Source organism: Muntiacus reevesi, chromosome 18 (assembly GCF_963930625.1).
Source record: "Muntiacus reevesi chromosome 18, mMunRee1.1, whole genome shotgun sequence".
Lineage (NCBI taxonomy): Eukaryota > Metazoa > Chordata > Mammalia > Artiodactyla > Cervidae > Muntiacus > Muntiacus reevesi.
Genome location: NC_089266.1, coordinates 46,655,207 through 46,682,186, shown reverse-complemented (window position 1 = coordinate 46,682,186; position 26,980 = coordinate 46,655,207). Strand labels below are relative to the sequence as shown.

Below are 26,980 nucleotides of genomic sequence, written 5' to 3'. Positions count from 1 at the left end.
CAGACTAACACGTTCACTTTCACCTCGGGACTGGTTTCGGGGATTCAAGATGACTGTCAGACCTCAGAGCACACAGCAGATGCTAAGTATATTATTACCTCAGTAGAAATTGATTCCGTTTGTTGGATTTAGGAGCCCGTATCTAGTGGGGAGACAAGGAGGCAAACTCACAATCCTGAAGGCGCTGAGGAGCAGTCACGGGGTGTGGGTGAAGTGTGTGTGGGAAGCAGAGAAGAGGGAGCTGTAGTCTCTGCTGGGCTCTGGCACCATGGAGTCTCCTCCGAGGAAGCCTGAGGAAGCAGGCCGTGGCGCAGCCGGGGCCCTGCAGTCCTTGGCTGGCTTTATTCAGTTGGGGGTATGTTTACAGAGCCCCATGATCCTCCACGAGCTGTTCATTACAACTCTGTTGATGCCTAAACTCTTCTCAGCCAGCTTTATATCTTTTCAGCATGTTCTGCCTCAGGGAATATCGAGTCCCTCCGTGGCACTCCCTGGCTTCATTGCAGCCTCAGTTGTCTGAACGTTACTTCTTTTTAAGCTTTTGAGGCCTTTGCCTCTCATGTTCTGGGATGTCTTTGATCTATAAGTACTTGACTCTTCACATCTATAGCCTAACCTGTGGAGGTGCAGAGTAAACAAGCAGGTGGAGTTAGTTCCTGGGGAGGCGGTTCCTTGTCCCTGAGGGGGGTTGTGGGTCTGTGCCCCCGGCCCACACACTTAGTCTCCTTACTCTCCCTCTGCCACGTACAGGGGGAGCAGTGCCGTCCAGCCTGGAGGAGAACCTGTGTCGGATCTGCATGGACTCGCCCATCGACTGCGTTCTGCTGGAGTGCGGCCACATGGTCACCTGTACCAAGTGCGGCAAGCGCATGAACGAGTGCCCCATCTGCCGGCAGTACGTGATCCGAGCCGTGCACGTCTTCCGGTCCTGAGGGCTCGCGCGGGCTCCTGCAGTGCCTTAGGGGACAGAGCTCCAGGTGTCTGGGCCCACGGTGGGCCGGCTTGCAGACGGGCAAGCTAACCAGAAAGTGTGCAGTGTTCCCAAGACCAGGGCGAGCAAAGATGCTGTGTCACCTCTGGGCATGCCTGTCTTGCTTCAGAGGTACACCGTGTGGCTGGCCGAGCCCCAGGCCAGTGGAAACTGGTACAGATCGCACAGGCCAGTCCCTGTTTCGGTGATCTTGGGGTGACAATGGTAACTGATGGAGAGGACTTTCCAGAATTTCGACCATATCTTCCTCCCTTCCTCTGCGAACCTAAACAGTCTCACCCTTCCTCCTGTAGCCCGCCCACCCCCCTGAGCGATGTGCCTCTGTTTCACCCACCAGGAGTCCTGGTGGGGACGGCTGTCTTCCTCCCCTGCACACCTGGATTCATTTCTGGTCTCTCTGGCTCTCTGTGCTTTAACCGATCTTTGCTAAAGTCTCTTGATACCTTACCTAAAATCCATTTGTTTCTTTAGACCAAAAAGATGGTAGCTTACCAGACCAATAGTGATCCTCCTAGGGACAGAAATTTGAACCAGTAAACATTTCTGGTGAGAAATGAAACGCAAATGCGATTGGAAAACCTTAAGTCATTAAGAGTTGCTTCCTGAAGTACTGGATTGGGAAGCTCTCCCTCTCCTGAGCTGACCTTGGGACTCAGCAAAGCATCTGGCTTTCAGACTGGTGGGAGATTCCAGTCTGTGAAAGACAGTACGTGGGTCACCTCTGCTGCTTCTCCTGGGGTCTGACTTTGTGCCATCCTGTTTTGGTTGATGAGAAAAAGGGAAAGCGTTGGGTGGAAGCAGTGGCTCTCTGCTTGGCTTTGACTTCTCCGGCGGACAGCCTTAAACCATTTTCCCCTGAGTACGAGGTCCCTCTTGCCCATGGAGGTTTTAAACATGGTCTCACTTGAAGGTCTCACTGAAGAGACTTAGGCAAAGGGCGTATTCTACTCCAGTCAGACAAGCATGTAAGACTGAGCACTCAGAGGTATCAGCCCTTGAGCAGACAGCTGCCCGTGTCTGTTCCCCAGGCTGGGAGGGACTCCCGAATCCCATTTCCTTTCTCACCCTGCTGATTTAGGGGCAGGTCAGGAAGAAGCATTCCCTTGGCTCTTTAGGAAGGGCCGTGCAATGAGTGAGTGTTGTTCTTGAGCCCTCTCAGGGTCTCTCCACCACTGTAAGAGCTCAAGTTTGCTGGAGAAGCTTAGCCAAGCCCAAACATACATTCTGTGCACTATCAGAAGAGCTGCGTGTGCCGCCATTACCGTCGGATGAGCTATGCAAACCCTCAGACAGCTGAGGGCTTTGGCAGTCACCCCTATTCCCACCCCGTGCAGCTGAGATCTCTCAGACCAGAAGAACCAATCACGACTTTGGAAAGCAGTGGGAAACCTGTAAGGGCACCTGTTGGTTGGTATAGGATATACTTAACGCTTTCTCTCCATCAACCACTAAACCACCTACCTTGACGTTATACCAAGTCCTAGATAGTTTGATTTTGGGCTATAGCCTTTCTAGAGACTGGGGGGAATGGAGATTTCCCTGTAAAGACACCATCTTTCTGCTGGACAGTAAATACTATAGTTTACGGTGCCTACCAGTTTAACAAAGAATTCAGCTACTCCTTAGGTCCACTGTGAAACAGGTCTGCACATAGCAGCTCAGCTACAACCTAGCAATAACTTCAGGGCAGAAGCTGGCTGTTTCCCTGCTTAAAACTTGCTTTCTCTGCTGAGGCCTTACCACTCCCTACCTCCCAGTTTCCCTCTTAGACGTGAGTTAACATTATCCTGATGGTTGGTTTGTAACCTCAGTAAGAATCAGAACTGATGTCATTTACTCATCTTGGAGAAAGAACTTGCCTTTAAGTCTTCTAATCCCTTTTGGTGAAGGTTTCCATTTAGGAGAAAAGGTGTTAGAACAACCTAACCCTAAGCGCCCCCCACCCCCTCCGGCTTTGTATCTTCTTTATTACTACACCAAATAAAGGCTGGGAATTCTTAAGATCCCATTTCAGTTACTGTCTAACTTAGGTAGCAAACTTGATTTTTATCCTTGGATACTCTCTTCTGCCCCTCATGGATCCTTGGTCTTAATTACCATGGAAACATCTAATTCTTCCATTATCCCATGGGTTTTGCTGATTGTTCTGAGATTTCAGTTGTGACTTGTTTTAAAAGACAGGACAGCTGACTGGCTCATAATACATTGGAATAGCTGGATCCAAACGAGAAAGAGTAAGCTGTACAGAAATTAGTGCTCAATGTGTATTGTATAAATCTGTTGAAATCTTTTGGATGTGAATGTGTTATTTCAAGTGGCTTATATTAAGATTTTCTCAGACTTACTTGGGTGTTAGACCAAACCCAAATGTGTATTTTTTGTTACAGAGCTCTGCTTTATAATTTTGTAATAAAGTTTCAACATAGATGCCTGTCCAATCTGGTGTGAGGACGCCAGGTGTCATAGTTAAGACTGACCTGAGTTCACAAGCCACAGGCTAATCCCAGGTTGTATGCACACAGGCCTGCTCTTGCGAGACTGTGCTATTTTTTGGGATGCTTGGGTCATGTGGCCTTGGGCATGGGAAAGCCCAGGAGAGGATGGGCACTGGGCAGGAAAAAGGACCAAGCCCAGAGAGCAGCATCAAGTGAGTTCAGACATGGACCCTAATCTGGTAGGAGTAGACCTTCAAGATGTGGGTGGAAAGGAGTCTGAGGGCAGTCGGGGTGCCCAGGTGTCTTCAGGCGACCCCGGGAGATGGCTGGACTGCGGCTCAGAGGCCGGCCCCGCCTCGAGGGCAGCGAGCCCTGTGTCTCCGTGCAGGTGGGTATGCCTGTCTGACCAGTGCGCAGGGGAGGGGACTCCTGAGAGCACAGCCTTTGGGAGAGCAGGACTGAGTGCAGATCTGCCGTGACTGCAAAAGGAAGGGATCTTGCCAGAAGGCGTAGAAGCTCGAGGCTGAGCCACAGCACTCTGTCCTCATTGTTCTGGGCGGCTGACCCGTTCAACACTCAGGGTGACCTCTTGCTTGCTGCCAACCATCGAGTAAACAAAGGCTCAGAGGAGGGCAGCCCTCCAGCACCCTGCTGGGCAAGTTTAAGATGATGCTGCTTATGGTCTGTGAGATACAAAATCGTATATAATCTCAGCAGCAAAGAGGAACACGGATCAGAAAGATGGGAAGGAAACCGACACCCTGAACGGTGAGCTGAAGCAACATACCCAGCGAGGTGGGGAGGGGCCGAGCTCATGACTGAAATGACCCCCTCTGTTGCACGGGTGCACTCTGGAGACCAGCCAAGCAAAGGCAAAATCCTGAGGGGAGAGCTCTGTCCAGCTGCTTGGCCTGAGGAGGCTGGAGAGGGGGTGGAAATTTATGTAGGTCAGTGCTCAGAGGAGCAGCAGCTTTTGTCTCCACAGAGGATAGAATAAAAAGTGTCTTATTCTCAACAGTGAAGACAGACTGAATGGTGCCTATTCAGAAACCCCAAATGTCCTGGCCTAGCGTCAGGGCACCTCCCCCTGCCCCTTCCTCCTAACACACTGCAAGCAGCAGGTGGAAACCCAGGTCAGGCAGGCTGAAGTGACCTTAGCTGATTACTCTGGAAAGGAGGGGGTAGGCAGTGGCCCCTGCTTAGCCTCTTACTCAGGTATGCTCCAGTCACCTCACTTCCAGGGGTCGGACAAGCAGCCTGCCGACTGTTGATAAGGAAAAACAGGATGGCCCCTCAGAACTAGATTGAAGCCAGTTCAGAACCAGATGCTGACAGGAGCCTGCACTCAGACCAGAGTGCACAGAGTAATACACAGGCGTGAGGCTGTGGTGGTGTCTCGCAGGCCCTGAAGGCAGAGGCCAGGGCCCACCCTCCCAAGCAGGGTCAGGACACACACCTGGGCTGAGTTCCCCAACTCTGGATCACCATGTGCGCGGCCGCACCTTCAGTCCACCTCCTCTTTTCAGCAACCTTGTGATTCAGGTGCACTTCCGGTCCGTGTGCCTCTAGGTGACAGCCGTTTAGCTTTCAGGGCTTGCTTCGAACCAGCTCTGTCTGTACCTGCAGTGTCCACTGTGAGCCTCATTCGCCTCACGTGACTACTTGAAGCTGAAGATGCTAAGTCCAGCTCTCGGTTGTGTCACCAGCATGTTCCACATGCTCAGCAGCTGAATGTGGTTGGTTCCCCTCGGCCAATAGAGGTTGCCAAGATGCTGCTTCTGGTGCTGTAGAAAGTTCTCCTGAAGCGGATTCGTCTATGCTGGTTTCCCTTTATTCACGTAAATCCACCTCAAGTGGCACAGGAGGCATTCTCTATAAGCAGGCTGTGGAGATCTGTCCTCGGGTGGGTTTCTAAAGAGCGGTCCTGTCTGCAGATGGGGTGGGCTCCTCCTGAGCCCTCGGCCCCGGAGCCCACACCACCTCCCTGTCCGTCCTTCCTGGTTCTGCTCCTCTCCCTTCAAACCAGGACCCACACACTGTTTTAACAGGAGAGCACGGAGAAGCGAGACAAAAATCCATTTTGTTTTCTTTCAGATGCAATTTCATTCCTGGCAAAAATGGCCAGGCTGAATACAAGTTTTGCCCACTATAAGCATTTCTGAGGATACTCTTTTAAATACAACTTTAAAAGGAGCCTGGAAGTAGAAGGGAAACTTCAACAGCCAGCCTCCCCTCCATTCCTTAATCACCAGAATTATAGGAGGTGTTTGGGGAAGGACAAAGATAACTCTGAGGGGGTTCCATTTTTCTTTTTTTTTAAAAAGCTTCTTTTCAAAGAAAAGAAAAAAAAAAGGTCAAAACCAGCACCCAGATCTGAAAGACCTATGTAAACTGGCAGGAGAACCTGACTTCACTGGTGGTACACAGCAACTCACTCCAGTTTGGAAGACAGCACGCGTGGCTGGTGGGTTCTGGAAGATGCATAGCTTGGAGGAGAGAGCGGCCCCCACCCTGGGTTCGTCCGGCGCCTGCCCGCCCGGCGCCCAGTCCAGAAGCAGTGTGGTGGGGAGTACACCCGAGGGAGGGGCAGGTGGCAGTCCTAGCAAGGAGCCACCAGCCTCCGTTTCCGGATACACGCCCAAATCCATTCCGGGGAGACCTGCTGGGCCTCGGGGTTCCTGTCCCCGCCACCCAGCACGTGTGTGGCTGAGCCCACGTCAAATTCCTGCACCAGGTCCCCATCGAATGCCACGAAGTAGCGTCTGAGGCGGCTGAAGTCTGGCGTGGAGGGCGGCAGGTAGAGCCGCACTCCCGTGAAGATGTCCAGCAGCACCTGCAAATGCACAGCAGTCAGGGCTGGGCCGGGCCGGGCTGGGGCAGATGGCTCTGACCCGGCTCGGGAAGGAGCTGAGAGATGGAGACTAGTGGTCAGGACATGGGCAAAGGGTTTACAGGAGAAAAGGTAACGGCCTAAAACCCCCATCCTGGGACTTCCCTGGGTGGTCCGGTGGCTAAGACTGAGCTCCCAGTGCAAGGGGCCCAAGTTTGATCCCTGATCAGGGAAATAGGTCCCACGTACTACAAGTAAGGACCCCATGTGCCACAGCTAAGATTTGGTGCAGCCAAGTCAAGACAAAAAACCAAAAACCCCCATCCTCCAGCCACTCCAGGTTACATATGACCGACACGCCTTTCCATCCTTGCTGAGAGGAAAAGGGGTGAGGGGACGGGTCCCCACGAGGCACCTGGAAAAGGGGAAGCACACGTCTCAGGAACCACCCAAGGACTGGTGGGCAGGGCCTGTGGGGCTCGGAGTGATGCTGCCCGACCCACGAGCAGCCCTGTGCGCGCTGAGGGGCCAGGAGCCCTTCGAGACTGATGGATTCCAGGGCTTCAGCAGGGAAAGGACGGCAAGGTCCACGGGTGCCATGGCGACCTCCACACTGACTGCCGGGGGCAGGGTGGCACAGCCTCCCTGTACTGACCAGATGCCGACACCTCTACCTGCCTCTGAGCCAGCAGCGCCTCCAGGGGAGAACCGAGTCACTGGCCTTGGTAAGCGCTCAGTAGCGGTTGTCACACCAAACTGACCACGGAGTACGAGAGGAGAGGAGGATGGTCACTGAACCAGCGCCCTCTCCTGCTCCTCACTGGCTGGCCCTGTTAACAAACTCACACGGCTGCACTCCCACACCCAGGCTGGGCTTTCTCCCCTTTAATGTCAACTGGGATTTGGGACCGGCAGCTGGGTGGGTCCCTGCAGCCTGCTGGCTGGGCCCGCTGTTCTATCTCCTGCCTGCGGGCACAGCTCTCCTTCCTCTCTGCTTGCTGGCTGGCCGCCTCTGCAAGGCAACAAGAGGGCACAGGGTGGAGCCAGCGGACTGCGGCCCTGCCCGAGGCCAGGGGAGCTGCCGGGGCGGGGGGTGGGCAGTCAGCCCGACCACACCTTGCTCATGGCTCAGAGGCCAAGTGCAAAGGGCTGGGCCCGCGGGGTGCACACACCCTCACCTTGGCTTGGCACGGGGTCACATCTGGAGCCTTCCGCTTCACTCCCACTCTCACAGGGGAGGGCTTTGCAGTTGGCGGGTTGCCTGCGGGCGAGAGCTCGGGGTGAGAACCCAGAAGAGGGCAGAAGCGGTGAAGTCAGGCCCCTCTGTGATCAGCACGGGTGAGACAGGAGGGGCTGTCCGCTGAGCCCTGAGCGTAGAGGCGCTCACCCCCAGCCCCCATGGCTCTCGGGGGCCCTGTCTGTCAGCTGTGCAGAGCAGGAGGGGAACCTGCAGACCAGCGGCTGGCCGTCGGAACGCCGGCTGCAGTGGACAGGGGGTCCCAGGGCCTCAGGGCTGTGCTGGGAGATGGGCCCCCGTCCCCATGCCCACTCCTCGGTGCCCCAGCCCCATTCCCTCCCTCCCTCCTTACCACCTCTGTTGGTGCAGCTGCCCGGCTTGCCCCCAGCCTTCTTGGCGCTGGTGGGAGGCTGCTTGGGGGAGGCTCTCGGGGCTGTGTGAGGCACAGCTGGCCCTGAGGTGCCCTCGTTCTCCCCACTGCTGCCCCCTGTGGCGGAGCTCCCCTCGTCCCCGGCCGTTATGGCGAAGGCTGCCCGCTCCTTGGACAGCTGGTACAGCTCCTGAGAGGGGGGAGAATGTCGGGTTATATCCCTCCTTTCCCAGCCTCGGGGCTCAGGCAACCTGTGTGGTCTGTTTTAGGTGTCCGGGGCTGAGGAAAATGAGGGGAGGACACACAGCAGGCAAAGGCAGCTGGCTTCCTCAGGGCTTTTCTAGCTCTGGCCCTGTTTCTGCAGTAATCTGCACAGATCACTGTTCTCTGTTCCCCAGTCCTTCTCAGTAATGTGGACCCTGAAGCCTGGGGGGAAGTCCTCCCCAGGAGGCTGTGAGACAGGGCCCAGGGCTGCCCAGGACGCCTGATGCAGGCAGAGCGCTCTCCTGGGGGATGTGCTGCTGCCCCTTTCCAGTAACTGCCCTCCTGGCCCCTCTCAGCACGCTGGAGGGAGAGGTGGAGGATGCAGGAGGGCAGGTGCCCTGGGTGCCAGAGCTGGGAGGGGGGAGCAGGACACACGCGTAGCCCAGGCGCCGGCACCTTGAGTTGGGGGAGGTTCGTGGCAGACTTCCAGTCCTTATCATCACGGATTCGGGTGCAGCGGGGGAATCGGATGGAGATCCCGTCGGCTGTATGAGCCTCAGATTTCGAGAATTCAGCCCCTGTGATCTCCCACACGGCAGCTTTCTGTCAGGAGAAGTCAGGTCATTCACTGGGTAAGTAGAAAACACCTTCCAATCAGGTAAAAGCAATGGTGATGCTGCTGTTTAGCTGCTAAGTCGTGTCTGACTCTTTGTGACCCCACAGGCTGTAACCCTCCAGGCTCCTCTGTCCATGGGATTCTCCTGACAAGGATACTGGAGTGGGTCGCCATATGCTCCTCCAGGGGATCTTCCTGACCCAGGGACTGAACCTGTGTCTCCTGCTTGGCAGGCGGGTTCTTTACCACTGAGCCTCACCTGGAAGCCCAGCTAAAAGCAACAGAGCACAGTTAGGACCCAAACAGCAGTGGGTAACAGGAGCGAGACAAGTTCTAGTCCCGCGGCGGGTGCCGTGTGGCCTCGGGAGCCCCGCTTCTCCCCCGGGCCTCAGCTTCCCTGTCAGTGGAGGAAGGACTGGGCCAGGCCACGTTTGAACAGACCCTCTGTGACTCGAGGAGGGAAAGGCCCTTCGCCTCTGTGAGGATGACCCCTCGTGTTGCCTGGTCATCTCTGTGCCTGTCACCTGGCTCCCCACCCCGGGCGGGCTGTCAGTGACGCTGGATGACGTCTCTGTGGCACGAGACAATGCACACTCACTGTGGGGCTGGAGAGCCCCGGGCCACGGGATGATACCTTTGGGTCCGGAACGATGAAGTCAGGGTAATAGATCTTATTGATTTTCAGCCAGTTGGGTATCTTGCTGGGATCCTAGAGGAGAAAGGATGCTGTCCTGGGCTGTTGCCAAAACAGGACTTAAATGCGCTCTTGGTGGCAGGCTTGTGAGAAGAGGTGACTTATCACAAAAGGCTGCCCCTCACCCCTGGCATCCTCCCTGCCCAGAGAGGCTGTGGCCTGGAGGGCACCCAGGCCAGTTTCCACAGGGTAGGTCCTCAGAGGATTTGAGGGCCTAACACTGCTCCTATGCAAGCAGCAGCTCTCTTTTCTGTGGAGACAAACCAGACCTACAGCCTCCTCCTCACCCCCCCCAACACTGCCCATCTCAGAAATGATGGCTGGTCGAGGCCAGGGCCCCAGGGCCCCCCTCACCTTGCTGATCTTCACCATGTCCAGCTCTGTCTGCAGGCGGGCGAGCGTCGCGTCGTCGTGGCCTCCTGCACACTTGGTGACCGTGCACCACTTCTGGCTGCTCGGGTCATAGCAGCCCATGAGGAAGATGGACATCATGCCACCTGTGGGGAGGAGGGACTGGGCTGGGGGTGGAGGGCACCCACCAGCCCTGTGAGAGGCAGCCTGCGGAGGAAGGGGCCCGGGCCTCGGCATCAGAGTGCTGGAGACCACCTCCTGGGTTCACTTCTCACTAGCCGTGTGAGGTTAACCTTTTGGAGTCCCAACTTCAGTGCATTCGGGACAATCACACTGAATGCTGGACTAAAAGGAACTGAATAGTGCCTGGCACCCAGAAAGATGCTGTGAGTACTACTTCCTCAGATCGCAGCTTCCCCTCCAGTTAGGAAATGGAGATATTCCCTGAGGAGAAAGCCACCAGGCCTTGAAGAAACAGTGGCTGGTGTCTTTCTGGGCCGGCAAGCCCAGGGCACTCTCACCTGACCTCCCCCTGCCTGAGTCTGCAGCGCCCTGTTCCTGCCTGAGGCGGCATGGGCGAGGCCGGCCCCTCAGCCAGAGCTCCAGACGCCACGACTGGCCATGCCAGCACGTCCAGCCAGCAAAAAGGCCGGCCTGTGCCTTGAGTGGTGCCTTTCAAAGACGCACCACCCCAGGGGCCAGAGGCCGCCCTGACCTTTGCTCCCTTGCCCGTAGAAGGCCCCAAGCACCACCAGGTCAGCTGTGTCGGCCATGGCGCCCTCGTTCAAATAGTCCTTCTTCACTTTCAGCCAGTGGCGCTTTCCAGGCTCGTAAGTTCCCTAAGAGGAGGCAAGAGACACCACAAACGGGCATGGAGGCGCTGCGACGGGGGCTTTTCACCTGCTCACACGACAGCCAGCATCTGTCGCAGTGCCCTCCTGCGCCATCAGGGCCCTTCAGGAGACGAGCACCAACCCAGCCTTTAGACCAGAATCCTGCGACGGCACCCCCCCGAGCACCTCAAACTGCCACAGCCACGTCCTGGCCAGGGCGGAAGAGAGCCAAGGACGTGACCACCTTACCTTCACGTCCTTCAGCACCAGCCCTTCCAGCCCCTCCCGGATCACCCTGTTGATCATGTCCACCAAGTCGGAAGCTTTCTGTGGGAGAACAGAGAAGGGCTTTGGCAGCGAGGTGGAGGTGGTTCCCTTTCACACACCAGCAAAGCGCCTGCTGCAAACACGCTGACTTGAACACAAGGAACAAAAGGGCTGGCAGAGCAGGGACGACCAGAGAGCCAGTTCCGCTGTGACGGGGCGCCCACCTGGCACGGACCTCTCACACCCCGCCCTCCCCGGTGGGGCTCATGAACACCGGCAGAGCCTGTCTTTCTGTGCTTTGCTATACCACATTTTGCAGATACTGTGTTTTCTTTTTTTTGACAAAATGCTGTCAGATGATGGTAACCATTTTTTAGTAGTATTTTTAGTTAAGGTATGTACATTGTTTTTTTAGACATAATGCTATTGCACACCTAATAGACTAGAGTGTTAATGTAACTTTTCTATGCATTGGGAATTCATAAGTTATGTGACTTATTTTCTGTGATACTGATTTACTATGGTGGTCTAGAACCAAACCCACAATATCTCCAAGGTCTGCTCGTATCCACATCAGCCTCCCTCTTAAGAAAATAACTAATACCCACTCTCCCAACCACGTCTGACCCATGGGGCACTCTGCTCTGCCGAGGGTGGGATCCTCACTCACTGTGACTTGCTTCATTTCTGAGAACATGATCCGGTTGGGAATTTCAACCATGTTGTCATGAAGAAGCTTCCGCCGCTCACACAGAGGCCTGAGGGGGACAGGAGAGCTGTGGTCAGGCCTGGATGCTCCCCCCCCACCCCCGAGTACTGAGGAGAGACGGGGACAAGGATGGACTGGTTTCCTGAGACGCATGCCACGGCTCCGGGCCCTGGTGTCTCAGTTCTGCCCATCCAGGGTGACCAGGGCTCCATTGGGACCAAAGATGGATGGTTATGAGCTGCGGCACAGAGTCACTTCAACGCTATAGGCCCTGTCTCTACCTCATCAGCCCAGACAGGCTGTATAAACCCTGGTCCCCTTTGAAGAATAGCCCTGACTCTCCTTGTCTGTACTGTCTCACTCCAGGCCCCAGGCGGGCAGTGCGGGGGTCAGCAGGCTGACAGGCCTCAGGACCTCAAGCCCAAGCCCCAGCTCCTCCCCTGGCAGTTCTGTCTCCTTCTATCTCCCTCCCCTTCCACACTCAGGGCTGGGGGCTGGGTGGGGGTGGGGGTAGGGAGGAGGGGGCCAAAATGGTTTCTGGGACTCAAGAGGTCAAGACTGTGAGTTATCCCGAAGGTAGTCCCAACCACACAGCCTGACAATGGCAAGCTTCTGGTTGTCAGCCTCTCCCAAGACTAAAGCCTCTGAACTGAAATTCATCTGCGTTACGCACCCAGAGGTGCTTTTGAAGAGATAAACTGAAACCCTACAGTGCTCGTAGTTGGTATCTCGTAAACAGTCCATTTTGCTGTGGATGGCAGGGTTTCCTCTGTGACTTCAGCTTTCAGAGTCGAGATCTAGTCAACACACTGGCTCTTCCTAACACTGAATGGGGAACCGGCTGTGCAGTAATTGTTCCCGATGCAACTCCTGGGCCCAGAGCTGCAGCACCAGCCCCTTGTCCTCTCTCCTTTCAATTCTGAAGCCCCCACCTCCCTACCCAGGAATCAAAAACAGACTCCTCACCTATCCATCAAGCTGATATCATTGAAGTAGATACAATCAAACACAAACAGGCAGACATTAGCATCCTGGAAGGCAGCTTTCTGTAAGGGAAAAGGAGGTCGTAGGTACACGAGGAACAAAAGTAAGAAGGCATGGAATGCGGGAGAAGCAGCCCACTTCCCAGACCCTCTGAAGCGTGTGGTGCATAACGCGTGTTTGTGCTGTGGAGCCCCTGGGCCATAAGGGCGCTTGGCAGACACGTCCTAAGTGGAGACCGACCCAGTTATAAGCCAGGTGCCACGATAAGGTCTTTTTATGCAAAACACAGAAACAAAACACGTCTAAACTTAGGGCTAAAGTCAGTACCAGTTCAAAGATGAAGGTGAGCGTGACCGTAAGTAAGCGACACATGGCTCTGCATTTGGACTGAAAGCACACACTCATGCACACACTCGCTCTCACTCACTGGGCCTGGGCCAGTACCTTGTGCACTCCCAGAGTCCCAAAGGGCAGTGGTTTGCCTGTCCTGTTGTCGATCAGGAGCACCTCAGAGTCCAAGATCATGCTGTGGCCCCCAGGGAAAGCCCGGGGGATGAAGTCCTTAAAGTGGGCCACCTGGAGGCAGAAGAGTCACTCAGAGGAGGGAGCCAGGACACAGAAAGCAAAAGTCGGGCCCCTGAGGGAACACAGAACACCAATATGTGCCAGCCTAGCTGATGTGCAAAACAAACTTAGGTCTTGGCAACTGGCCAGACAAGAACAATCAGCTACATTTCAAGACCTCTGCCCAGACCCTGGAAGAGGTCAAGCTCACATTGGGGTCAGTTTCTACGGGTTGCAGCGAATTTGCAGGAAAAAGGTACAGTCTGAAAGTGAAAATGAGGGGAAGAAGGGAGGCAGACAAACATGGAACAGAGGGAGGGAAGGTGGGCAGGCAGGATTCGTGCAGAACAGACCAGTGGGAAAAAGGATGGAAAGAGAGAAATGAACTCCCTTAGGAGCAGCGAGAAAACATGAGGCGGGTCTTCACTAATGCGCTCGAGGAGGTCGTGCTCGGCTCTCAGAAACACTCCAAACTAACGGCCTGGCCTGACTGCCCAGGCAGGCAAGGCCAGGCAAGGGTGTGGGCGTCCCCTCACCCGGGACTCTGAGCAAAGACAGAAGGGGGAGCAGGGACAGGACGGCCACCCACCCACCACCTACTGGAGCCAGCTGTCCCCACTGCTTTTCCCTGGGCAACCCCCAAGGGCTCTCAGAGGCCCTGGGAGCTGAGAAGGGCCGAGGGGCGAGGTTCTCAGTGTCCCTTGATTAAGGGTAGGAGCCGGGGTCTCAGAAGCCCCCATGGGATTGTGTTTATGTCTGAATGTAAGCTTCTGGAGGCACAGAACTTCCGTTCTTTTTTGAAATTTTTCATTAAATGCTGGATGCCCACTCTCTTAAGACAGTGCCCGGCATCAACTCTTGATAAATATTTGTTGAACAGGGGACTTCCCTGGTAGTCCAGTGGCCAAGACTCTGTACTTCCGCTGCAGGGGGCACGGGTTTGCTCCCTGCTGGGGGAACTAAGACCCTGCATGCTATGTGGCACAGACAAAACATTAAAACAGTAAAAATAAAAGAAGTTGAACAAATTAATGACTGACTGCCTAACAGCTCTTTGTACCTGAGCCATGACGTAGCTCAGGGCGAGCACACAGGACCTAGAAAGGCAGAGGACAAGCACAGCAAGTTGTCACCGGCTGAACTCGCTGTCCTGGCGTCACTGCCCCTAGGCTCCACAGTGGCTGACCCCTAGCTACGCTCTTGGGCTGCTCCTCCTGAGCAGCCCCACAGTATTGGAAGATTCCAAAAATGAATAAATCAATTCATTCTTCCATTCAAATACAAAACAGATTCTGTTTTGCACCAAAGCTGGAAAGGCACTGGAACACACGCTTCGAGATCCTTAGAGACAGGCAGAAGAGTCCCGGCAGAAAGGAAGGGGTCTGTACCTTGTGTGGCAGGACGGGCTTGAGACTGCGGCTGAAGTAGCTGAAGTGGTCCCCCTTCTTATGCACCTGGACTCGCTCCCCGTCATACTTGATCTCAGAGAACATGCCGTTGGGACACTTCTTCATGGCGTACTCGATGGACTTGCAGGCCTCAGCCTTGGAGGCGGGGGAAGGGGGAGGACAAGCCTGGAGACTTACAGGTGCTTTTCCCAGAGAGTGGCTCGGCAGGGCCAGCGTGGAGCCCGGGGCCCCTTAGCCAGAGCACACCCTCAGGGCAGGAGGGAGTGAAAAGGCTGGGCAGCGTCATATTCCAATATATTGTTTTCACTTTATGAATGAGAAAACTGAAATTCACAGAGGTTAAGTGCTCACTTTCTATTACACAGCTAGTGAAGGGCAGGAGTGAGATGTGAATCTAGACCCAACTCCAAAGCCTGGGTGGTTACCCAGTAAGCGTGTAACCTATTGTTGCTGCTTAGTCACTAAGTTGTATCTGACTCTTGTGACCACAGGGACTGTAGTGCGCCAGGCTCCTCTGTCCATGGTGTTTCCCAGGCAAGAATACTGGAGTAGGTTGCTAATTCCTTCTCCAGGGGATCTTCCCGACCCAGGGATCAAACCTGCGTCTCCTGCATTGGAAGGTGGATTCTTTATCACTGAGCCACCAGGGAAGCCCAGCATAAGCTATGCCATGCTTCAAATGAGACTGTGCAACAGATTCCAAAAAAAATTCTTATAAAAATCAGAAAGTTTACTAATGGAGGTGACTGGTCCTGTCCCTCAAGTGGAGATCTTACTACTTTGGTGCTGGCTATCCCAACACAGAACCCTAGACCAGCACTTCAGGCACACACCACAAGGCTTCCAAAAAGAGCAGTGTACCCCACTGAGACAATCCAAGGCTCTCGGAGCAGGCACAGCAGCAGGCGTGGCCTGTCCTGTCACACAGGAAAACCCACGCCAGGAAGGAAATCCCATTTATCATGGAACAAGCAGAGGCCCAAGGAGAGCTGGTCTTCATTCCTTAAGCGTCTTCTCTTTCCAGAAAAAGAAAAGGACACCTAAGGTACCCTCTCACAGGAAAGCTGGCTCTGTCACCAACTCTCAGAGCCACTTTAGGGCATGTCACAGAGACTCAGGAGTTACTGCACACATCTACCTGACTTCAGAAAAGATGACAGATGAACTGCTCAGGGTGGACACTTCAGACACCATTTACGTAAGAAAACTAAGGATCAAGAGAGACTGAGGGCCTCACCTAAGATTCCACAGCTGGCTGAGGCCAGAGATGGCTGAGTTCTCAGGTCTTTCCACTGCTCACGCTATCTCCCCCAGGAGAAACACCCGCTGCAACTCTACTCTTCCCTCCCTGAAATCTTCCAGCCATCTTTCTTGCACGGCCTTCAGCATCATACCCTCTCAGGTCTCCCAGGGAAGGGTAGCAGCCTCACGCAGGAGCAGGAAGCAGGGCAAGAGCAAGGTCCTTACCAGCATGGGCTGCACCGGGGTCATCAGAGAGGCCTGCACACGCAGAGTTCGTCTCTGGCCTGGCTCCTTCTCCACCTCCTGCTCGTTGCGGAGGACCCGCTCCACCACATCCTGCAGGTTGCGCGAGGCTTTGAAGGCTTCATAGGCATTGGGGTCTAGGGCATCTAACCTGCCGAGGCCAATAGGAGCAAGGAAACAAACACCACTGTTCTTGACCTTATTGCTCTGAATAATAGCAATATGCTGCAACATGTTATGTCCAGCAACAACAGGACATAACTGCTGGGATCCCAATATATGGGGAAGTGGTTATGTCCTACTGTCTAAAGACTTTCACAGGAGAAAAAGATCTTGGAAAACTCAGCTCTTTTGAGATACCATGCTACCTGGATGCTGCCCTAGCAAAGAGGGGGCTGGAGTAGGCAAGCAACTCATACCATACTTTTTGAACATATCCCCTATGTTTGACTCTAACAATTCTGTGAAAAGGGTACTGTTATCTCCATTTAACATGAGAAAATGGAGGCTGAGCTAGGTCAACTGATGGGTCCCACAGGAAGGAAGAAGGCAGAATCAGGATTCAAACCCAAACTAGGGCTTCCAAGTCCTAACACCAGCTGACAGCACAGGAAATGGGCAGCTTCCACCATGAGAGGACCTGGTACTTACACGTGTTTTGCACCTGAGTTCATCTTCAGATCATGCTTGATCAACCTGATGATGCATTTAAGGTCATTGGCTGTACACCTAGAGGGATGAGGCACATTCAACTTAAAAAGCTCCCAAACCTTCCTTCCCTAGTGATTCCATCTCCCCAGGCCCATCCCCAGTGGGCAGTGCCCCCACCTGGAGGCGATGTCCTGCAGGGCCTGTTGCTGCTCGTCCTCCTTGGTGAGCTTGGAGAGCTGCATGAGGAACTCATCCACCTCCTGGATGGTAAGGAGGCTCTTGGCAGCTGGAGGGAAAGACTTGCTCTGCTCAAAGAAGACTCTGATTGTCTCTGACACGTCACCCTGTCTCCAAAAACCAAAATACCATGCAACAACCCCAAAGTGGCTGTGTGTAACCCCCAAGCCCTCATGATTACCGGTGAATTAAGAGATTTCAATCACTGCTCCTGTCCGAAACTCAAAAATATTGATTTCACTGCTTAGAGAATCTATCCCACCCACAGCTCCTGGAAACGGCACCTCCATCCACCACAGGATCTGGCCATCTGCCTGAGCTGAGAAATGATGTAAGAACTAATGCAGGGCCAAGCCAATGTGAGTCCTGTTAGAATCTGAATTATGAGACAGATACAGTCATCAGATTATGGGGGTGTTTGGACAGCAACTTTCTAGGTGCCAAGGCTGGAGTCATGGACAAACCAAAACTGAATGGCAAGCCCAAGTTATAAGGGAAAAAAAATCAAGGAAAAAATAAGGCCCAGAGGGACTTCCCTGCTAGTGGCTAAGACACAGAGCTTCCAGCACAGGGGTCACAGGTTCGACCCCTTTTAGGGAACTAGGACCCTATTAATACACGCCACATGGTGTGGCCAAATAAAGGTCTAGAACAAAAGTCCCTGGAGAGAGAGTGGGAAATCCAAGATCCACTCTCAAAGTCTAGGTCTTTCTCTCAGGCTCAGCAGTAATGTTAAATCCAGTCTTCAGAATCTTGTGAAACTAACAGCTGTAGCCTCCCATAACTCCTCTCATAATGAAAGCTTGCTCAAGTAGGTTTCAGTTTTCTGACACAGTATCTGCTCCACCAGGAGAAAAAGAGAGTGCAGATGACTGGCTCAGCAGAACCCCACTTGGAATCCACCTACCCTCCCCTTTCTCTGACCTGCTCTAGGTCTCGTGTCATGTCATCTGAGTTGCAGTTAAAAATGCGGCTGAAAAGCTTCACAATCTGCTTATCATTCAAGTTGTAAACACTCTTAATAACACCCGGCAGCAGCAGCTTCACTGTTAGGTACACGTCGCCGTGGAAACCATCTGGAGGAGACAGAAGAAAGAAACCTTTCTTGAGACATGGAGCTTAAACAAATAAATACATAAACTCAAAGAACCAAGAGAGAGGTCTGCACTGCTGCCCTCGCCACACAGGCCCTCAGGGGAGGGTGTGCATTTCACCACGATGGCAGAGGCCATGGCATTCTGCAACTGGGGGTCTGTGAGTCTGCCTCCCTGTTAGCCCCTGGATGAACTCCTGCAGGGCAGAGCCATGACTTCCACTGTCGTGTTCCCAGTGATGGGCACATCACAGATGTTCAACGATCATTTGTGAGACGAATGAAAAGGAACACAGTTGGGAGATTCTATTCCAAGCTGTGCAAGTGGCTCACAGAACCTAAATCAAACAGGAGAGTGAATTTTCCTTTTGGTCAAATGGGATAGGTTCTTCTGGCCTCCTAGGGGGCAGAGGAAGGAAGAAAGAAAGATGCACATGTGTTTGGAACAGATTTGGCTACACAATGAATTTCAAGACAGCAAAATAGCAGAGCATCAAACCAAGCACGAGGCCCGTGCAACTGTACAGTTCACATGCCCATGAAGTCGGCCTTGACTCTGAGCTCTTGAGAGAAGCCCATCCAGGGTGCTCGAGGCCCACCTCCTGCTGAGCCTTTCTGAAGGAAGTCCTGGATGATCTGGGTTTTCGTGTTGTAGCTAGGATTTTCAGCCACCATGGCACACAACTTCCGAAACTCACGCAGCAGACAATCCTTGTGTTTTGGGTCACATTTGCTTGAGGACAGACTTGTCTTAGGGGCCTTGGGGGTAGGGCTGGAGTGGGCTTCCCCAGAGTTGTTGGGCTTGGCTGTTGGAGAGAGAAAAAGGGAGAGATAATTCATTTTGCCTTGCTGAAAAGGAAGCAAGAGAAACTAATGGGCACTCTGCTAGTTCTCTATGTGTAGCTTTACTTAATCTCCCCAAAGAGCCCTTTGGGAGTAGATATCATTATACGTATTTTGTGGGTGAAAAAACAGAGGTCAAGTGATTTTCTCAAATCTCACAGCTATTAAGAGTAAAGAAACAACTGCCTCACACCGAAGCAAAGGACCAGCTGACGTGTATTTCTTTATATGAGTGCTTACCGAAGAACAAGGGCCATTTTCAAGCCAAGAGTGGTCAGGATGATCTCAGTGCAATTGCAAAGCTGAACCCAGAAAAGTTGGAATCAGGAAGGAAAAAGAAATCAAGGGACGCCTTAGTTACTCTGAAACTACTGCTACTGCAGATTGTTGGAACTGGAAGAAGCCTTAAAGATGATCTAGCTCAACCTCTTCTTGTCAGTGAGGAGACCGAGGCCTGAGGACAGAAGCATTCCTAGTCGCTTATCACTAGCCCCCTGCCCCTCGCCACCACCCCCAGCACCACTTTTTCTTCTTTCTTCCTGTAAAAACGAAAGGGGGCTTCCCCTGTGGCTCAGTGGTAAAGAATCTGCCTGCAATGCAGGGGACTTGCAGGAGACGTGAGTTCAATCCCTGGGTCAGAAGGGATTCCCTGAAGGAAATGGCAACCCGCTCCGGTGTTCTTGCCTGGAAATCCCTGTGGACAGAGGAGCCCGGAAGGCTACAGTCCACGGGGTCACAAAGAGTTAAGACACGATGGAGCGACTAACAACAACAATAACAAAAAGTTCTAGATTTGGAGCTCCCTGGTGGTCCTGTGGCTAAGACTCCGCTTTCCCAGTGCAGGGGCCCAGGTTTGATCCCTGGCCAGGGAACTAGATCCCACAGGCTGCAGCTAAGACCAACATAAACAAATAAATAAAAAAAGGGAGGCAACAAGGAGGACTTTTCTCCAGACACCCCAAACAACTCTCAAGTGATCCTGTTACCTTCTTGTGATCATTTACAAAGTAAATTTCACCCTGAAAGCTTGCAGCAGATAGTCGTTACCATGCTGTCTGCTGATGTAAGCATCTTCTTGCCTGGAGTTTGTAAATTAGAAATCTATCCTCATGTCTGACCTGGCATTTAAAGAGGACTTTAAGGGACAAAATCTCCAAAGTGTTACTGTTCGGCAGCTTGGAAGAAATGGAACACCGGCCTTCCCTGAAATTCCCTCCCCAGAACCAAGCTCTTCCAGAAATACACTGCCCTTACTGTCACCTGAACTCTTCCATATTTCTATCTTTGGTTTACCACTAGGCAAAAACCAAGCAAACCTCAGAGTTTAAAAATGATAAAAAATCATAGAGTCAGGCACTGTTTGTGCAACTTTCTCTTCTTTATTCCTTGTGAGATACCATGGGGTCCACAAGGTAGGTGCTGCCATTCCCACTTCACAGATGACGCCAGAGGCTCAGACCTGGACCGAGGTCTTCTGACCTCAAGTCCGGGCTTCTTTTACTCAAACAGAGCAACCTACTTGAACAACTTCTGAGCCCCTGAGTTTTTATTTCATTTTCTTTAGCTGAGGCAGTCATAAGAATGTCTCCAAATAAAACAGGTAACAGGTTGGAGAGTAAAAAAGCACAGGTTTTGAAGTTAAATAGACTTCAGGGTAACTATTAAAAACTCCATAATGACGTTGAGCATTGGTTTTCTCATTCATAAAATGGGCCTAATAAAAATACTCCCCAATGTTAAATGAAGAACAAATGAAACCACACACGCAAAAGCCCCCAGCCCAACGCTGTCTGCTACACAAGGACATGCAGGACATCTCCCTTCTCTACTTTCATCTCCAATTTGGGCAAGTGGAGGGATGCAATTTCTCACAATTCTTCCATTATCAAAAAGCAAGGAAGTGGGACTTCTCTGGTGGTCCAGTGGCTAAGACTCCATGCTCTCAATGTAGGGGGCCGACGTTTGATCCCTGGTCAGGGAAGTAGATCTCACAGGCTACAACTAAGAGTTCAAATGCCAAAACTAAAGATGCTGCATTCTGCAGCAAAGATAAACGATCCCGTGTGCCACAACTAAGACCTGGCACAGCCAAATAAATAAATAAATATTAAAAAAAAAACAACCCCAAACCCCAAAACAAGGAAGTCAATGGCAGGTTGTAATAATGTCTGATCCAGGTAAACTACTTCAAGGGGAAAAAGTCTTGACGGAACAAACATCTTTTTGCTGCAACAGAGATTAAAATATACAAAGAAGTGCTATACATGTGGGGCGCTGAGAATTAGCTGGCCATTACCTCTCCGCTCAGATGAAAGCAAATTACAGTTGACTCTTGAATAACATGGGTTTGAACTGCATGGGTCCACTTATACTCGGAGTTCTTCAATAGCAAATAAGTACTATACAGTCAGCAGTTGATTGAACCCAGGGATGCAGAACTGAGGGCAAGGTGGAACCATGCATAAAGTGGAACCTCGGATAAGGAAGGCAGACTATAAATGACATTTGGAAGTTCAACTGCGCAGGGGATTTGAAGCCCCTAATGCCCGTGATGTTTAATAGTCAACTGTATTAAGGAGGCTAGATGGCACAGAATGGTCACTCTTAACCAGAGTACCAAATTTTGGTATCCTAGGATACCTAAATAAAAGAAGGGCTGCAACAGCTCACGTAGCCCTGACCTATCTTACCTGAAAAGCCAGAAAACTTCCGGGGATTGGAATTGGTGACAAATGAGGCACCTTTCACCGGAGATGCCACCTGGCCAGTGGCTGTCAACTTAGCCTGGACAACAGCTTTCTTCTTTGGTGTGCCTGCTGCCTTGGAAGACAGATCTGTAGGGCCCCAAAAAGAAGGGAAAATATCTTTCAGTGAAAAATCCCTGAGAAAGCTTTCAAAGACTCAATCAGTTGCTCTTACAGTCTGACTAGCTAAGTTACTACCATGGTATTAACTGAAAGGTGACTGCTGGCTGGCTGGTCTTCTTGACAGGAAGTAGTAGGTATTAGGGTATTGGGGAGAGGGTGTTCTAGGGACAAAAGACCCAGTTATTCTTTACTTTTATTAGTAACTTAAATATTCATCAATACTCTCCACCCCTTATCTCACATAAAACCTTCAGATTATTCAGAGGAAGTCGGAAATCATGTGTCAACAGATAAAATGTGAGGACCTCAGCTTATGGAATTAGCCCCAATTTAAAGATAAACAAGAAAGTAAAATGAAGCTGGATAAACAGAACATGTTGATCTGGTACGTGCAGGAAAACTTGTAGCTGCTGAGTTATTTGAGCTCTGTGACAGTTTTAACTCTCCCTTGCATTTTTCTTCCTCTGAATGAGCTGGGTCCAGAAGTAACAAAGGCTGAAGCCAATGGCTAAGGCTAGGCAGAGCAGCAGGGGAGCTGGAAAAAAAAATGTATTAGTTTTCTCCCTGAAGTAACTTTCCTTTCAGAGAAAAAGGACAGATGTCCATTTTAGTCCCCCTATACTAACTAGAATTAAACCGAATTGAAGACATGACTATTACAAAGATATTGAAAGTCAGAAAGGACTAACTGGATTTATCAGTGTCAGATTTCTAAAATAGCATACATTTGAATACACATGTGCACATATATTTTTGTGTATATACAAACATGTATTTTCCAGTTCTGTCTGCTGAAAGGGCCCAAAAGCAAGGATATCTCATGGCACCCAGGACATAGAGTATCAACATTTTTGTCTCTAATGCCATTTCCCCCACTAACAGGAACAAGGACTCTTCAGAGAAATGGCTGATTTCACGGCTGAGATAGGTAATCCTAAGAGCGAGTGTACTGTTAGGCCAGAAGGCAAGGAAGTACTTTAAAACAATTTTTAAAAAGTGATTTGGACAGCAAGGACAAAAACTAGCTCAAAGGGATTCCCAACTAACCAAATATGGGACAATTTAGTACCAAATTAATAAAGAAGTACAGGATAATGATAAGCCACCAGGAAAAAGTAGTAATCTGAGTCCACACAGAAAATAAGTTGAGAGAGAAAAGGGAGTAGTATGGTGTAGGTACTCTTTTCTTCAAAAATGTCAATGTCATTAAAAAAAAAAAAAGACCTCAGAGATGTTCCAGATTAAAGGAGGCCAGACTTGACAACTAAGTGCAACACCTGATATTGTATCAGGATTCCATACTGAAGGGAGAGAAAAGTTATAATTTATCTGAGCAACTGACAAGACTAGAATACAGATGGTAGATGAAAGCAATATATCAAAGATAAATTTACTGGTTGACAGCTGTATTACAGTCACGATATCCTATTTTTAAGATATACACATTGAAGTATTTAAAGGCAAAGGACCATGATGCATGCTCAAATGGTTCTGGGGGGAAAAAGTCACCTGTGTGGAAGGAGAGATAACAAAGAGAGCAAAAGAGTAAGCACAAACATGAACACAAATGATAAAGCAAAGAGAGCAAAATGTTAACAGGTCAATCTGGGGGAATTCCCTGGAGGTCCAGGGGTTAGGACTCTGCACTTTCACTGCTGAGGACCTGGGTTCAATCCCTGGTCAAGGAACTAAAATCCCACAAGCCTCACAGCGCAGCAAAAAAAAAAAGAAAAAAAAAAAAGGTGAACATGAGCATTCTTTGTACTATGTACTATTTTTATTCTTGCAACATTCCTGTGAGTTTGAAGTTATTTCCGAACAATAAAAGACAGATAGGAAGAAAGAAATTGGGCTCTACTCTCATCTCGTTGCCTCTCAGAGCCAGTAAGATGAGAAAGCAGTATTCGCCACCCCACCTGCAATGTGCTGACTTATCTGCTCTTTCTCGTTCTCTTCCAGCTCTTCCCAGCCTTCCAGCTCGGTGAGGTCCTCAATTTTTTTTGTGGTGGCCCGGGCCCGCTCCAGTTTCTCAAACATGCATTTAATGTGGTACCACTCTTTCATATCGCCCCCCGACTCTGAAAAGGGATTGGGCACCACTTTGCCAATTCGGCATACGCCCTTGACAATCTTTTCCTTGCATTTTTTGCAGCCGGCGGTGCCACGCTTGGCGTAGTCCACACAGAAGCGTTGCTCTGCCATCTCACAGGGGCCACTGCAGCGTCCCACATGCGATCCTGACAAGAAAACAAGGCAGGTGGCACGTGGTCTTAGACTGCTTTTCTGGAAGGACGGAACAGGCTTTCTTCTCTGGAGGAGGTGGTGTCCACGAAGAACTGTTTCTGACCACTGGCCAAAGTGTCTTATGTCAGGCCGGTGATGTTCTTGGAATAGGAACAGTTCTTTTTTCCTGAGTGCACGGAGGGTTGGTGGGAAGAGGATCTTAAAAGCCAAAGTCATACAGCTGCATGGAAGGCGGAGAGGCAGAAAAGTGAGTTACGGAGGAGCTAGGCCTCTAATTTCCTCAAAGGCTGACATCCTAACACAATAATCCATGCTGACCAACCAAACATTTCCCAAAGTATGAAGGATTTTTTTTTTGGCTGCTGTCCGATCCCTGAACAGAAATTGTACTTGCGCCTCCTGCAGTGGAAGCCTGGAATCTTAACCACAGGACCACCAGGGAAGGCCAGGTATGAAAGATTTATTGCCTACAGGATGAAGAATTCCTGTACAGGAAAATTCAGTCTGCAACAGGACATTCAATTACCTAATTGAACATTTAGATATTATCTAAGGTATATCTAGTAAATCACAATCAAGAGAATTAAAGTAACATAAACCCTTTCTCAGGCCACCAGCAAACCCTAAGCCTTAAAATGGATGGTGACCCTTCAGCATAATAAGATTCTAAAGTTTCTTTTTAATCATCAAGAAAAATTACATTGGGTGTTCCCTGGTAGCCTAGTGGTTAGGACTCAGTGCTTTCACTGCCATGGCCAGGGTTCAAACTCTGGAGGAGGAACTGAGATCTTGAAAGCCAAGTGGTGCAGCTTTAAAAAAAAAAAAGATATTATTTTCAGGAAGTCTTTAATGTGAAATAGAAAATATTTGTTATCCTCAGAAAATAATTAGGCCACTATATAGATCTGGGATTTAATCAGAAGCCCTATTTTGAGAAGCAATTAAATGGAGCCTAAAACCTAACCCCTTGGTTTCAAATCCTAGCTCACTGGCCATAAGACCTTGGTAATTTCCTTAATCTCTCAGTTCCTCAATTTCCTCAACTGTAAAATGTGGATAATAATAATATCTAACTCAGAGTTGTCATTCTAAGAATAAAGCCCTTATATAGTCAATGAAGCGATTATCCTTTAAGCAAAGGCTCCCTGTGTGCATTAAGCCGGGTTACAACTCAGCAAATTCAATCTGGAAATGCTCAAGTAACTGGACAGCAAGAATCAAAGGAAATGCTCAATCCACATGGAAACAAGGACCATATCCACATAGTATCCCCCACTTTCTTTTATCCTTATTTTCTAAAGTATCCTCCCAGTTCCAACTTTCAACAGACTGGAAGTTATTTTCAGCCTGCACCCGGCTTTGTCGTCAAATTGCTTGTGGGTGATAATGAAAAGCAGGCTTTACTTGCTGAAGTGAAACGTGATGCAGAGAACAGCAGGTAACTGGGAATCAGAAACGCGAGCACAAGTGTGACCATGCAGTTCTGGCACTATGTTATCTTTTGAGAATTTCCCTTAACTTCCCGAGTCCGCTTTCTTATTCCTAAAACAGGCAAAATATCTACCTCAAGAGAACGGAGAAAATGACAATGGGTCTGCGGATGGGTGAATGGGAGTGGGGGGGGGGGGGTAGGGTTCTGAATTCCCTTGCAAATGTACACAAAAGGTGCGCATTCAGCCTTGTTCGTTTTGGGGTAGAAATGGTCAACGTTTTCATGAAACTTCACAAAGGGCTCTGTAAACCCCTAGAAGCTGAACCACAGAGTATGTGAAAGTAAGCAGGCCCGTAAGAGGTGCTCAAGAAAAAAAAACAATTAGGGTTCACCACCTTCCTGGAAAGCGATTTATGAAAAGCCGCCCCCAGGACTCCAGGAGCCAGGGGGAGGGCATCTAGCCGCGCCCTCCCTCCGCAGGGTCCGGAAGGCGCTGGGCTACCAGGAGGCACGGAGCCGTTTGGGGAACTCCGCCTGGCTCACAGGCCCCCCGCGGCCGCCACTCAGCATTTCCTCAGAGGGACCCGAGAAGGGAAACCGCTGAGGCCTGAACGCAGCCGGGCCGGGAAGTGAGAGCCCCGCGGCCGCTGCTCCCGGAGGGGACTCCCCTTTCGGGAGGGGACACCGGCTACCCGCCGGGGCCGCGGGGAGGGCTAGACGCAGCGAGGCCCTCGACGCGAGCCGGAGGGGCGGCCAGAGCACAGCCCCGGGCTAGGCTGAAGGGGACGCGGCGGGAAGATAGAGGCTCCCGAGATCCGTCCGCAGCGCCCCGACTCGGGTGGCGGCTGGGCGGACCCGGCCAGAGGAGCCCCGCGGGGGCGCCCTGCCTTCCCGGCGTGGGGCCGCGGGGGTCCCGGGAGCCAACCCCCGAAGGCTCCCGGGGGGCCGCCACGTCACGGAGGGTGTGCCCCGGGGCTCTGCGAGCCGGCGGGCGGGGGAGGAGACCAGGGGGCTGGCTCCCGAGCCGCGCCGAGTCCCGCACTCCGGCCGCCCCCCTTTCCCGCAGGCCGGCCCCGCCGCGCCGCCCCCTCACCTGCCTTCACGGCTCCGGCGCCACCTCAGGCCTCGGACCAGGCGCCCACAGGCCGCGCGCAGCCACGACGGTTGTAGTGCCTGTCTCTTTAAATCCGGGTCCTCGAGCTGGCCTCAGCGCGCAGGCGCAGAAGCCCAGGCCCCGCCCCACCGCCACCGCGCCACGCGTCCCCGCCCCTTGCCTGCCACGTGGGAGGTGGCCCGGGTGCTCAGAGTGAGGTCCAGGGCTTAGGTGTTGGGCCGTGGGGTTGGCTCGCGAAGTGCCACTGCAGCTGGAGAAAGCAGAGGTGCTGGGATGTGGCGGCGCCGTGAGGCGCATGCTGTTCTCAACTTCTGGGAATTTCCCCCACCCCCTGCCAATTTACCTCGTTTGCTTGCTCTTAATGTTAGAGATTATCTAGTCCTTAAAGGTACTTGATGAAAGTGAAAGAAGAGAGTGAAAAAGTTGGCTTAAAGCTCAACGTTCAGAAAACTAAGATCATGGCATCTGGTCCCATCACTTCATGGGAAATAGATGGGGAAACAGTGGAAACAATGTCAGA

The 26,980-nt window shown here is 51.7% G+C and overlaps 2 protein-coding genes across 10 annotated transcripts in view; one reads left to right on the top strand and one right to left on the bottom strand.

Moving 5' to 3' along the window:
• Positions 1 to 3,281, top strand: part of RFFL (ring finger and FYVE like domain containing E3 ubiquitin protein ligase) — a 75,205-nt gene extending 71,924 nt beyond the window's left edge. For all 7 annotated transcript variants that reach the window (XM_065910986.1, XM_065910982.1, XM_065910979.1 and 4 more), the window contains one exon: positions 751 to 3,281. In XM_065910986.1, the coding sequence (XP_065767058.1) occupies positions 751 to 932 (182 nt within the window). In that variant the 3' untranslated portion in view covers positions 933 to 3,281. The remainder of the gene's footprint in view (positions 1 to 750) is intronic.
• On the bottom strand, positions 3,278 to 26,536 carry LIG3 (DNA ligase 3). 3 transcript variants are annotated; one of them, XR_010659764.1, is made up of 21 exons: positions 26,440 to 26,531; positions 23,587 to 24,134; positions 21,494 to 21,637; positions 18,560 to 18,766; positions 17,792 to 17,943; positions 16,808 to 16,974; positions 16,631 to 16,708; positions 15,962 to 16,130; positions 14,474 to 14,629; positions 12,966 to 13,097; positions 12,504 to 12,583; positions 11,499 to 11,586; positions 10,811 to 10,888; positions 10,444 to 10,567; positions 9,732 to 9,874; positions 9,318 to 9,392; positions 8,524 to 8,670; positions 7,846 to 8,053; positions 7,435 to 7,517; positions 4,883 to 6,259; positions 4,798 to 4,809 (listed from the first exon to the last, which is right to left on the bottom strand). XR_010659764.1 is itself a non-coding variant. In XM_065910978.1 (20 exons), exons 2-20 carry the CDS (start codon positions 24,128 to 24,130, stop codon positions 6,026 to 6,028), a joined length of 3,009 nt encoding a protein of 1,002 aa, XP_065767050.1. In that variant the 5' UTR covers positions 24,131 to 24,134; positions 26,444 to 26,536; the 3' UTR covers positions 3,278 to 6,025. The 3 variants fall into 3 exon arrangements, 2 of the variants coding, with proteins under 2 accessions (XP_065767050.1, XP_065767049.1); XM_065910978.1 differs by having other exon boundaries at positions 3,278 to 6,259; positions 26,444 to 26,536; XM_065910977.1 differs by having other exon boundaries at positions 3,278 to 6,259.
• Between the last annotated feature and the right edge of the window lie 444 nt (positions 26,537 to 26,980).

Coding starts and splice junctions, on each gene's coding strand:
- LIG3 (XM_065910978.1), bottom strand. CDS start 24,130: ATGACTTTGGCTTTTAAGATCCTCTTCCCACCAACCCTCCGTGCACTC. Junction 17,944..18,559: donor TCAGAAAGGCTCAGCAGGAG/GTGGGCCTCGAG, acceptor TGTCTCCTCCAG/ATGGTTTCCACGGCGACGTG. Junction 16,709..16,807: donor CTGCAGGACATCGCCTCCAG/GTGGGGGCACTG, acceptor TCATCCCTCTAG/GTGTACAGCCAATGACCTTA.